We start from the raw sequence: 13,525 nt of genomic DNA, 5'->3' as shown, positions 1-13,525 counted from the left end.
GAGGCCAGATTTGTTAGCCCCGAGGGGCCGAGGGCAGAGGCTAACAATACTGGTATTAATTTTATGATTTTTATTTTAATATTCGTGGAAAACTGACATTGTCTGTAATATGCATGATTTTCCAGTATATAAAGTTATACTAGCAGCAGAAAATTACGCCTAAGAATATAACTTTTCTATAAAAAAAATAGCCTAAAACCATCCTAGGGCCTATAAGAAGCATCACGGTTCAGGAGAACCATATAAGTTCAGTGGTAAGAAAGATCCTTTGCTGAAGACAAAAAAAAGCTTAATCTATAATACAAAGTAGAACGATGTCTGTCTGTGTGTCTGTTTGTCTGTTTGTTTGTAGCGAAGGATCTCGCTAACCGCTGAACCGATCGGGTTCTCCTTTACAGGGTAGCTTCTCCTGGGTCCCGGGAAGGTTTATAACTATTTTCTTAGGGGGTGGGACACCCCCAATCCCCCCCCCAAAAAAAAATTTTCTTTTTAAAACTAAAATTAAGATAGTGGGGTCGACTACTCCCCCCCACCCCAAAGAAAATTTTTTTTTTTTAGATTTATTTTTTAAAATCTAAATTACGAAAAATTGGTTTGATCAAACCTCTTGTGGCGAAGCCGCTAGTACTTTATATAATAGGATAAGTAGAAAGTTATCGATCACTGACCCCCCCCCCCCACATAATTCTTGAAATTAATTGAAAATTAAGGGGGGTAGTTTTTTTCTATACCTTATCCCTTAGAAGAAGCAAACTGGAAACTATTACATCCTATTTTCAATTTATCTACAAAATAGGGGGTTGTATGTGTGCTAAAAAGGCACTTGTGGAAAAGTGCCTTGCAGCTGTGTTAATAAATATTTACCTTTCTTTATAAAGTCCGTGTACAGTGCTGAATATTAGTTGATAATAGGATATAGTTCCATCTTGGCAGCCCACAGCTACATAGTTAGAGTCCGGCCTAAATAACAACCGTTATATTGTATTTTATTTTGGTTTTGGCACAAGCGACATAAATATTAGTTGATAATAGGATATAGTTCCATCTTGGCATCCCACAGCTACATAGTTAGAGTCCGGCCTAAATAACAACCGTTATATTGTATTTTATTGTGGTTTTGGCACAAGCGACATTAATGTTAGTTGATAATAGAATATAGTTCCATCTTGGCATCCCACAGCTACATAGTTGGAGTCAGGCCTAAATAACAACCGTTATATTGTATTTTATTTTGGTTTTGGCATGAGCAGGTTTAATATGGTACCATCTTGGCAGCCCACAGCTACATAGTTGGAGTCAGGCCTAAATAACAACCGCTGAAATTTATTACGTGGGGCATAAATGACATAAATGCAATAATATACATGATACAGTTTTATCTCGGCAACCCACAGCTACATAGTTAGAGTCAGGCCTAAATAACAACCGTTGAAATGTATTTATGGGAACATAAATTCAATAATATACATGACATAGTTTAGAGTCCGGCATTAATAGCAACCGTCATTTTGTATTTTTGTGGCATAGATTCAATAATATACAGGATGTAGTTCCCTGGCTACCAACAGCTACATAGTTAGAGTCAGGCCCGAATAACAACCATTAACAATTGATAATCAATAAACATACAAAAAAGTTAGGTGGGATTTTTGTCACTTGTATAATTAAGTAACCATAAATTTTATTTCAATCTTTGCAGCCTACCAGCTACATCGTTAGAGTCCAGCCTGAATAACTAGAACATTCGATTCTCATAGAGAGTAATATGCTGTCTTCTGTAGTCTTTTTATTGGTCCATGGAAGGTTTTTTATCATTTTAGGGAAGGGTATCTCAACAGTCCCAAGAAATAAAACTTCCAAAAAATACCTTCGCCTAATATTTTTTATATTTTGAAAGTAAAGGGTCAACTTAACCCCCCTTCCGTTCTTAGAGGTCTATCGGGGCGGAACCTAGTAAAAGTGTCTGACTCTGATTATGACGTAAAAAAATTAGCCAATTAGAGACCACTATAAATTTTACCATTGGTCAATTACAGTGTATACTGGCTTCTCATTGGCTAATTTTTTTTACGTCATAATCAGAGTCAGACACTTTTACTAGGTTCATCGGGGGCGTAGCATGTTATCAGCCCAGAAGTGGATAGGTGAATATTACAGACCATAACTACAGATCAACCACGATTGTTAAAAAAGTACTTTTAATCAACCGTATAAAAGCAATAATATGAATATTATGTAGATATAATTAATTAATCTAAATATTTATTTCCTTTTTTTCTACTAATCCAGACATTCTAGATTAGTTTTAGATAATGTTAGGTAGAAAAAAAATCCCTTTTTTTCGGATGTGGACCATCCATAATTTCATTCACGTAATTTAAATTTTTGGGTATATTACATTTCGTGGCAACGCCTTTTTAGGGGCGTTTCATCGTATTTTCACAGTAGCTTTTCCCCTATTTCTAGCCCTATCAAAAATTACTTTGAAAGTACGACAAAAAAACCCTTTGCATTGCCGCGAAAGGGACCCAAATTTTTTATCTTTCTTTAAAAACAGTTGAGAAATTACAGACATACAGACAGCCCAAGTAAGTTATAAAGTTAATGCTGATTGGTCAAAATATTTTACATAGACAATGTAGTCGTCTTTCTTTACTAGCAGCAAAGAAAAATACTTCTACTCAATATTAGATGCTTTCAAGAGCATTTCAGATAGGCCATCAGCAGCGTAGATTTTTTATTAATTATAATTTGGTAACTCTGTTGTGTCGTGTGCAAATGCCCCATTTAAGTTTTTCAAGTGCATTTTCATAAAAAAAATTTAACTTTTAAAACCTTTAAAGTAAAAATAGACTTGGCAAAAAAATATAATGAGTTTTTCTTAATTTTAGGTCGGAGTCGGAGCCAAAGCCGCACCAAAATCAAACGGCTTTGCAACGCTGGCCATCAGTTAAAGTGATTGTAGTCGGCTAAAAACAAAATAAACAAAAAAAAACAGCAATCTATCTCTGACTGCAGCCGAGAAATAACAGTTCGCCTAAAGAACAGACGGATTGACAGACGCTTTGAATAATAGAGAAGATTCCCAAATAAAAAAAAACATGATTTTTGTGATTCTTTTTTTTTTGAGATAGGTGGACTAAGGGAGGAGGTGTATGGGTGGATCAATTGCGAAGTTCGAATCTATCTATTAGTTTGGTTATAAAACACAGGATAATATATATATGAGTTGAGAAGGTTAATATAAAAATTATAGTGTAGATGTTTGTGATTTTTTCCCCTACTATTTATACCTTAAACTATCAGATTTAATAGGGAAGAAGAGGACATTGACTGTAAATTATAGTTGTACCCAAAGGCCTCTAGTGGTACTTTGAATGTTTTTTTTATTAAAAATATCTAATTAAAGAAATAATTGGTTTATGTTTCGTTCAAGTCTCTTTTTTGGGTGGGGTATTTTTTTCTAGAGGCGATTTCTCTTGGGAGGTACCCTCCCCCAAAATAGTTATAAACCTTCCCGGGACCTATGAGAAACTACCCTGTTAAGGAGAACCCGATCGGTTCGGCGGTTAGTAAGATCCTTCGGTACAAACACACAGACAAACAGACATTCTGTTACTTTAGTATAAGTTTGGAGGAAGGGGTATAAGTCTGTAAATTATTGTTTCACCCAAAGTTTAATGAAACCATCCTCACATTCATTGGCTTAGAAGCTTTGAGTACTTTAATTAAATCTTGATTGGGTGAATCAAACTAACAGTGTTCAATCATTTTAACCAATAATCTAATCTATAGATGGGATATATTTTATCTCTTCATTGTCTTATCTCTTAAGATCCATGCATGACATGGATATCTTAAATAAAAATCTGCATTTTGCCAGGAAATATGTATATTCATATACTTTTCTTTAGTAAACCTATTCTTATTCTTGATTGTATTTGTGTATTACGGTGTCCCAGAAAAGCCATTTTTTTGGAATTTTGACAAGCACACTATCTAAACTAAGCACCCTAATGAAATGAAATGAAGTTTTAGGTCCATTATTTCAGCTTTATGATTTAGAACTTTTTTTATCTCCCCCCATATGGGGATCATCATTTTTTTGAATCAGAACTATGGCTTCATGGTGCTCCCAAAAAAATGACCCTCATAAGGGGGAAGTAAAAAATTAAAATTAACATAAAGCTGAACTAAATGTTTTAGAACATTTTAAAATGTGCCATTAATGACATGGTTTACATGCAATATTGTGCTCGAAAGATTTTGTTTTTGGGACACCCTATAGTGTATAGATGGAATTTATCTCTTAGTAATTTATTCCTTATAATAAACTAGCGGCTTCGCCCCTAGCCTCTAGGGGCTTTGCCCCTAGAAAAAAAATAATTTTCTGCACCAGCACCAGCAGCACCAGCTGCACCACCTGCACCAGCACCAGCACCTGCACCAGCAGCACCAGGAGTATTTTTTTGGGGGGGGTAAATTTTCATTTTTGGGGGGGTTGGGGGTGTCCCACCCCCCAAGAAAATAGCTTAAAACCACCACAGGACCAGTAGGTATATTCCCTGAAGAGTAGAGCCCATTCGGTTCAGCGGTTACCGAGATCTTAAGCTTCAGACGGACAGACGGACAGACGGACAGACAGACGGACAGACATCGTTCTACTTTGTATTATAGATATATATAATAATATTCATAATCTCGTGTATTATTAGTTGATATTTCATACTTTTATGTTATTAATTTTATTTCAAAGTATCTGTGTGATTTTCTTTTGAAGCACAGATACTCTTTTATTAGAATGTCCATCTGTACGTACATTAAAACAATTTCAAATCTAAAGTTATTGCGATCTGTCTAGTCTAGTTTTTTTATGTAGAATGTAGAACACTATAAAGTCAACTTGCAATTATCGCGCTTAATGGGGATTTTATTGAATTATGTTATTTATTGTTCTAACGTTTCAATCTGTAATTTGTAATCTGCAGAACGGAAAATTTTGTGGATCATCATTGTGAATGAGCATAAATTTCTCAGCTTTTTTATCCCTTTAATGAGCAAATCCCTTTATATCCCTGGAAATGTGATCCTACCTGGCAGCACAGCACCAAATCCAGGAGTTCTGGTCCCCCACATTTCCAAGTTTTACCCCGTCTTTGGTATAGAGGAGACATGCCTTGTTGGAACCTCCTATCATCAAGTATTCACCCTACAAATAAAATTTTTTATTAGAACAAAATATTAGCGGCTTCGCTTCTTGCATGTAATGGAAAACTAACATACATGAAACCGCTCAAATTAAAGGATAAAATAGCTTGACACCATCTCAGAACATATGTTAATATTTCCTAAAATAGATAACTTCAGGTGAAAGGTTTAGTTATTACAAGCGAGTTTCGAACGGAAAAAGAAAAAACTTTACTACTTTCTTTAATAATATGGATAAAATTTTGATGAATATGAAAGATATAGAAATATTTAACTATTCATCTAAATATTTTTTTTTTATTTAATTTGAAAAGCATATTCCAAAATTATCATTTTTCTCATGAGATATGTTATTGCTGCGCCAACATGGACATTAATTTAGAAGAGTATAAATAAGGTATAGCCAACAATTAATTTTTTTGGACAGATAAAAAGGTCGTCTTTACTAAGTAGCGTTGCCCCCCCCCCCCCCCAAAAAAAAAATAACGACAAAATCTGCAAAATTGACCCAATATTTTTTTTTTTAATTATTTCACTTGTTGTTTACAGCCGAATAGAACGTACCTTACTAAAGAATCCCACACAGCAAGGATCAAAATTAAGATTCCTCTCTTTACTGGCCTGCTTACCAGATATTGTGAAAAAGCTTACGGTTCTGGTCCAGTTAATAATAATCATTATGTTACATTTTTAAATGGGCAACCCTTTTAACGTCATAACGGATAACTTTTATCGTAAATTTATAGGCATGTTAGAGTTTTAGTTCAATAATCGACGATTCCTGTAATAATCAGATATACTTTGAAAAGCGTAGCATTTTAAAATAGTTTGATTAAAGTCCGGGCGTCTATTAAAAAGATATTTAACAACAACTATGTATGTATATGATTTAATTATCCTATTCATATGTTTTTGGATTAATGATTCCTGGGACAACAAGGTACAATATTATTATCAAAGTATCTGAATAATCAAGTCCTACAAACGGAATAGTGTATTTAAGTAATTTTGTTATAAAAATCATTATTTTTTTATACTGAATGAAAAGTGGGGCCAAAGGGTTCTTCTCAAATGAAATGTCGCTCTAGCATATAATGTTTTTTTTAAATGTACAATTATGAATTATCATTTCCTGCCCCAATCTACAACACTGAGAATATCATATCCATCTTCTGGTGCTGGGTTCCAAGCCACACCCCATATAGCACTTGACTAAAATATAAACATGTTAGTTCCAAGCCACACCCCATATAGCACTTGACTAAAATATAAACATGTTAGTTCCAAGCCACACCCCATGTAGTACTTGACTAGAATATAAACATGTTAGTTCCAAGCCACACCCCATATAGCACTTGACTAAAATAATAAACATGTTAGTTTCAAGCCACACCCCATATAGCACTTGACTAAAATATAAACATGTTAGTTTCAAGCCACACCCCATATCGCACATGACCCAAATGTATACATGTTTGTTCCAAGCCAAACCCCATAAAGCACTTGACTAAAATATAAACATGTTAGTTCCAAGCCACACCCCATATCGCACATGACCCAAATATAAACATGTTTGTTCCAAGCCACACCCCATATAGCACTTGACTAAAATATAAACATGTTAGTTCCAAGCCACACCCCATATAGCACATGACCCAAATGTAAACATGTTTGTTCCAAGCCACACCCCATATAGCACTTGACTAAAATATAAACATGTTAGTTCCAAGCCACACCCCATATAGCACATGACCCAAATATAAACATGTTTGTTCCAAGCCACACCCCATATAGCACTTGACTAAAATATAAACATGTTAGTTCCAAGCAACACCCCATGACGCACTTGACTAAAATATAAACATGTTAGTTCCAAGCCACACCCCATATAGCACTTGACTAAAATATGAACATGTCAGTTCCATGCCACACCCCATATACATAGAACTTGACTAAAATTTAAACATGTTAGTTCCGAGCAACACCCCATATAGCACTTAACTAAAATATAAGCATGTCAGTTACAAGCCACACACCATATATCAATTGACTAAAACATAAACATGTTAGTTCCAAGCCACACCCTATATAGCACTTGACTAGAATATAAACATGTTAGTTCCAAGCCACACCCCATATAGCACTTGACTAGAATATAAACATGTTAGTTCCAAGCCACACCCCATGTAGTACTTGACTAAAATACAAATATGTTAGTTCCAAGCCACACCCCATGTAGTACTTGACTAAAATATAAACATGTTAGTTCCAAGCCACACGCCATATAGCACACGACTAAAATGTAAACATGTTAGTTCTAATCCACATCCCATATAGCTGAAGACGCCCCAAAAATCTAAAATACAAAGTAAAACGATGTCTGTCTGTCTGTTTGTTTGTCTGTCTGTTTGTTTGTAGCGAAGGATCTCGCTAACCGCTGATCCGATCGGGTTCTCCTTTACACGGTAGCTTCTCATAGGTCCCGGGAAGATTTATAACTATTTTCTTGGGGGGTGGGACACCCCCAACCCCCCCAAAAAGGGGCTAGGGGCGAAGCCGCTAGTAGCATATACATATGTAAGTCTATTTTTTACATGTTAGTGTTCAATATTCTAACTTAATTGTTATTTTTACTGGTGAAAAAGTTAGATGCATTATCTAATATGACTAAAACTACAGAGAGAGAGGTGGGGCAATAGGCTGTTTGTTACACTAGTCCCCAAAGTTTTATAATAACGATTTCTCATTCGTTGGCTTAACACCTTTGGTGTATCAACATTTTGGATGTACATTAATTTATCGACCATTGTCTTATCCCTTCATATCCCTGCTAAAATTAACATGATATACCTGTCCTCCTGGTCTTTCAATCCTCATCTTTTCTTCCCCATTCTTAGTCCTGATGGTGACAACCCCATTGCCCATTCCCAGCGCCAGGTATTGGCCATCACTTGTCCAGGAACAGCAATTAATCCTGGCAGGAACCTAAACAAACATTGTGTGTGGTCTTTCTTATAGATTTTAAGAGGTTGGCTTTTAAAATTGTATGACATTTCTTTCATAACTCCTTTTTCGTTAGGCCGGATATCCAGACATTTTCAATATCCGACCGGATACTAGATATTGAAACTATCTGGATAGATTCCATATGTCAAATTCTTTCCGTATACCTTTCTTTTTTTTTATTTCTCATCTTAGCTTAATATTCTTGGCTCTTTTTTAAATCTTTAACTCTTTCTCTCTCTTTCGCTGTCTCTCCTCTCTCTCTCTCTGTCTCTCTGTCTGTCCGTCTGTCCGACTGTCCGACTGTCTCTCTCTCTGTCTCTCTCTCTGTCTCTCTCTCTCTCTGTCTCTCTGTCTCTCTCTCTCTCTCTCTCTCTCTCTCTCTCTCTCTCTCTCTCTCTCTCTCTCTCTCTCTCTCTCTCTCTTTCTTTCTTTCTTTCACTTTCTCCACTCTATCTCTCACTCTCTCTTCAAAAAAAATTGTATAACCTTAAATTTCTGAACAGATTTTTGTTCTGAAGACCATAGTCCAAAATCTGACATAGCACAGCTGGTCAGCTGATGCGTCACAGGATTGTACGCCAAACACTAGAAATATTTTTTTTACATTTTGAATTATAAATTGTAATTATATGATAGTCTAATGAACAAAATTGGTTCTTTCTAGTAATGCAACCACCCACCCCCTTTTTATATCAAATTGAATAAAAGAAGTAGTGTTATTTCTTTAACTAACCCCTGGGTGCCCCTATATTACCTTACCTAACCTGACCTAAAGTAATAAACAAACAATCAAAAAACTACCCCTCTCCACCTCATTTATTTTTTTTTTCAAAATAAGGGAGGAGTGGTTTATGTGCTCGACTAAGCACTTAGAGGAATTTGCCCTTTGTCTATTGTTGTTAATGAAAAAGAGCAAAGATGATGTAAAAATACTAAAATAGTCCAACCTAATTTCTGTAAAATAGAATTTTAGAATAGAAGAAGGCTTTAGGATGACGTTTACTTCAGGGATCTAAAGGGATAAGTCAATGGCCAGTAAAGTGAAGAATATCCCCAATGATGGTACACAAATTATTTCCTTCTGTAAATTACAATTAGTGCTTCAAACGCTGAACTTTCAACTTAATGAACCAACCAATCAAAATCTAAAAAAGTTCCCAGAGTTGGTAAGCCAAGGAATAAGAAAACGATAGAATAACTATAAAACTTTGGAGAATGGTACAATAAGCGAACAAATGTCCCCTCCCTCCCTAAGTTTACCTGGACAGCATCATTGTGGCTGTACTTGAGTATGCCCTCCAGTTTGCTGGTCCATATGATGACGCATTTATCCGCCCCTCCACTCGCAAATCTTTTACCATCCCTGGCATAACTCACACAGTAAACTATATCCTATACATAAATATATTTTTTTATGGTTCACAATTAGGGCTCGGCAGCCGCCTGTAAGTCAACCTTATACATTTTTAAAATTAATATAGACCTGAGCCAAATATGGTAATTCCTCTTTGCAAAAGAATTTCCAAAGTATCCAATTCTAAACGGGTAAAATTTGAGGCTTAGTAGCGGCTGCCGATCCCTCTTCTTAACAACTTTCCTGAATTGATGATAAAAAATTCAGGTGGCAATATTTTTTTTATCATACCGGATAAAACTATGGAACTTAAATTGATGTACGTACCCACTACAAATTGGTGATAAACAATATTATTCCTTATTTAGATTAAACTTGTTGGATAAAACTTTTGAAAACAATGTTAGTATCGAATCAACCAATCACAATTTAATATAATTACTTAAAGTAGAGGAATAAGAAATCATGTTGCTAAATCTATGGGTACCAGTGTAATTTGCAGTCCAATTTCCCCTCCCTTCCTGGTGTTTATTTATGTTTATTAGTGAACATTCCCTTACAATACAAAATGAACAAGTACTACCTTGTGTCCTTTCAGTGGTTGGATAAGTGTACCATCAGTAGTATTATATACCAGTACTCTGTGTCCAGCAGCTACTATCAGCTGGGTACCATCTGGTCTAGACAGGTATAGAATAATAATTATATTATAATTGTACCATAATATTATATACCAGTACTCTGTGTCCAGCAGCTACTATCAGCTGGGTACCATCTGGTCTAGACAGGTATAGAATAATAATTATATTATAATAGTACCATAGTATTATATACTCTGTGTCCTGCAGCTACTATCAGCTGGATACCATCTGGTCTAGACAGGTATAGAATAATAATTATATTATAATAGTACCATAGTATTATATACTCTGTGTCCTGCAGCTACTATCAGCTGGATACCATCTGGTCTAGACAGGTATAGAATAATAATTATATTATAATAGTACCATAGTATTATATACTAGTACTCTGTGTCCTGCAGCTACTATCAGCTGGGTACCATCTGGTCTAGACAGGTATAGAATAATTTTTATATTATAATAGTACCATAGTATTTTATACTAGTACTCTGTGTCCTGTAGCTACTATCAGCTGAGTACCATCTGGTCTAGACAGGTATAGAATACTTATTATATTATAATAGTACCATAGTATTATATACCAGTACTCTGTGTCCAGCAGCTACTATCAGCTGAGTACCATCTGGTCTAGACAGGTATAGAATACTTATTATATTATAATAGTACCATAGTATTATATACCAGTACTCTGTGTCCTGTAGCTACTATCAGCTGTGTACCATCTGGTCTAGACAGGTATAGAATAATAATTATATTATAATAGTACCATAGTATAATATACTCCAGTCCAGTAGCTACTATCAGCTGGGTACCATCTGGTCTAGACAGGTACATTTCTATATCCGTAGAAAACTGGATATAATACACTGGTAGACATATTTTTTTGTATGGATTAGAACCAGTTCTAATCCACCGGATATTGATCAGTTTCGAATAAATACAAAAAAAATTACATACAGCATAAAAGTACATATAGATCAACTTAGTAAAAATCTAATTAAGAAAGAAAAATGTAATCAAAAGTTCTAAGTAATAAATTGATTATGTAATAAAACAAAGATAAAAAAATCCATAGCTAAATTTTGTCTTTTTCTAATACTATTTCATAATACTGTGTTACAACAAGGACACTTTTGTAAGATTACACTAGATTCCCAAAATAAAAGGGCATAACCGCAAATTATAGAATTTACAACCTTCAATAAAAAAAAACAGTTTTTTTCGGGTATAGTCCCTTTCGTGGCAACGCCTTCGTTTTTTTCACAGTAGCTTTTCTCCTATTTCTAGCCCCTGCGGCTGGCTCTAACCCTGCGGGGCCAACTGCTTAATCCTGTGGGGCAATAACCTAACCCAATAAAGCCTAAACTAACCTATCAAAAGCCATTTTAAAAATACGACGAATCGCCCCTTAAGGGACTATTCCCGTATTTTCTTATCATTGAGCAAACATTTTTAATATACATGTCATGATACTTTTTTTAAATACATTTGATTTGAGACATTTCAAGAAAATATTATGTTGAATATGTCTTGACTTTATGTTAGACGGTAATTTTTTTCTTCTTCAAAAACACATTGTAATAAGATAATATTGTGGATTAGTTCTAACTCAATATTGTTATATTAATAACTCTTATAATTTAGATGTAAACTTTTTTATGTAAATAATTAAGACAAATAAAGAATTAGATAATAATAATAACTTTTTACTAATGGTAAGCCTGCCTATTTTCGGTTATGTTTACCTAATTTTATGTGATTTAGTCTATTGACATATATATATGCATAAGTTCATAATTTGTTTACAATTTCATGTAATCTGGAATATCATATCGGAATCAATCCTAGAAAAAACTTACTGTGTTTCTTTGCATGTTGAGAATTGTGTCAAGAAATTATTCCACATTTTTTATTATACGTATATTTAAAATCATAGTTACTTCATTTTAGAGTGTCATTTGTGTACACTGACATAGATTATAAATATTTCTAAAACAAATTTTAAAGAATTCAAAATCTCAAATTATATTTTTAAAATAGTATTTTGCATTTTATTAAAATCAAAAATAAAATTGGGACATCTTGCGTTAACTTATGATACTATAAGTCTGAAGTTTTGTTATCTATATTATAGATAATGACAAAAAAAGCTTTATTATCTTATCACACAGGATTCACTAAGGAAACAAGGATGACAACATCCATAAGTAGCAAAGCTCAAAAAATATGAATTGATATCGGGAAAAAATTTACTATAGAGCAATGGCATACAATAAACATTAAACTTGTTAAAATAGGGAAATCATGAAAACTTTTAAAACGCAACCTTTGAAATCACGAAAAAATCTAGGAATCGTTCTAGCACCCAAAATAACAGACAGATGGACAAAACAGTACATAGATTAGATGGGCATATGTCATAGGAATCTTCACTAAAAATTTCAGCTGTCTATCTTCAATAGAAGCCGAGAAAATCACGTTTCCCCGACTTTATCTCACAGACGGACAGACGGACGGACATTGTGATTTATAGAGTAGCTTCGCTACTAATACTGATCAAACAGGTATATTGTCTTATCTCACAAGATTTACTCAGAAAACAATAGAAATGTGTTTACTTGTGGATTAGCCACTAGCATCTAGGAAAGGAAGGGCAGTAAAATAGCCTAAAACTAACCTAAGGTTTAAATTTAAGAAATAAGATGGCATAAAACCATCACATGACCAATAGTTTGGTACAAATAAAGCATCAGTCTGACTGTCTGTCAGATGAATACACAAAATCACCCCTTCTGTAGATTAAAATTAGTGGTGGAAACTATAAATCAAAAGTTGGTCCGTCCCCAAAGTTGTTAAACCAATGAATAAGAAAACTTTATCACAAAACTCTGGGGACTAGTGTAATAAACAGCCCATTGTCAGCTTATTCTCACTTAAAACATGTATAGTTCAATATTTATAATGTTGATATAAGCATAACGACACGGTTTAACTTAAAATGAATGTACTACCTAAAGCACAGATCATAAATACATTGTTCATTGTGTTCTCTGTCGTGTACTTTGTCCACCCAGTTAGGTACTGCACGCATCTTCAGGCTGTACTACCGCGGTACAGTTAGTACATATCTGAAAATAATTATTTAATTTAAATATAAGATAATACAGTATACGACATTAGAGTGAGAGAGAGAGAGAGAGAGAGAGGTAAATGGGCTGTTTATTACACTAGTCCCCAAAGTTTTATAATAACGCATTCTTATTCGTTGGCCTAACAATATGTACATCTCCAATGATGATACACAAAATTACCCCTT

General features: G+C 34.4%; 1 protein-coding gene across 1 annotated transcript in view; it reads right to left on the bottom strand.

Moving 5' to 3' along the window:
• Positions 1 to 13,343, bottom strand: part of Oseg1 (intraflagellar transport protein Oseg1) — a 53,157-nt gene extending 39,814 nt beyond the window's left edge. Inside the window, exons 1-9 of the mRNA XM_080163096.1 lie at positions 13,221 to 13,343; positions 10,152 to 10,248; positions 9,475 to 9,606; positions 8,701 to 8,799; positions 8,059 to 8,193; positions 6,340 to 6,420; positions 5,773 to 5,862; positions 5,094 to 5,209; positions 865 to 960 (exon numbers count right to left, since the gene is read on the bottom strand). Of these exons, the coding sequence (XP_080019222.1) occupies positions 865 to 960; positions 5,094 to 5,209; positions 5,773 to 5,862; positions 6,340 to 6,420; positions 8,059 to 8,193; positions 8,701 to 8,799; positions 9,475 to 9,606; positions 10,152 to 10,248; positions 13,221 to 13,300 (926 nt within the window). The 5' untranslated portion in view covers positions 13,301 to 13,343. The remainder of the gene's footprint in view (positions 1 to 864; positions 961 to 5,093; positions 5,210 to 5,772; positions 5,863 to 6,339; positions 6,421 to 8,058; positions 8,194 to 8,700; positions 8,800 to 9,474; positions 9,607 to 10,151; positions 10,249 to 13,220) is intronic.
• Between the last annotated feature and the right edge of the window lie 182 nt (positions 13,344 to 13,525).

The sequence above is a fragment of the Acartia tonsa genome, chromosome 6 (assembly GCF_053477335.1).
Source record: "Acartia tonsa isolate MP-2025a chromosome 6, ASM5347733v1, whole genome shotgun sequence".
Taxonomy (NCBI): Eukaryota; Metazoa; Arthropoda; class Copepoda; order Calanoida; family Acartiidae; genus Acartia; species Acartia tonsa.
Note: the sequence above shows the minus strand (reverse complement) of the source record. Positions and strands in the feature narration are given on the sequence as shown.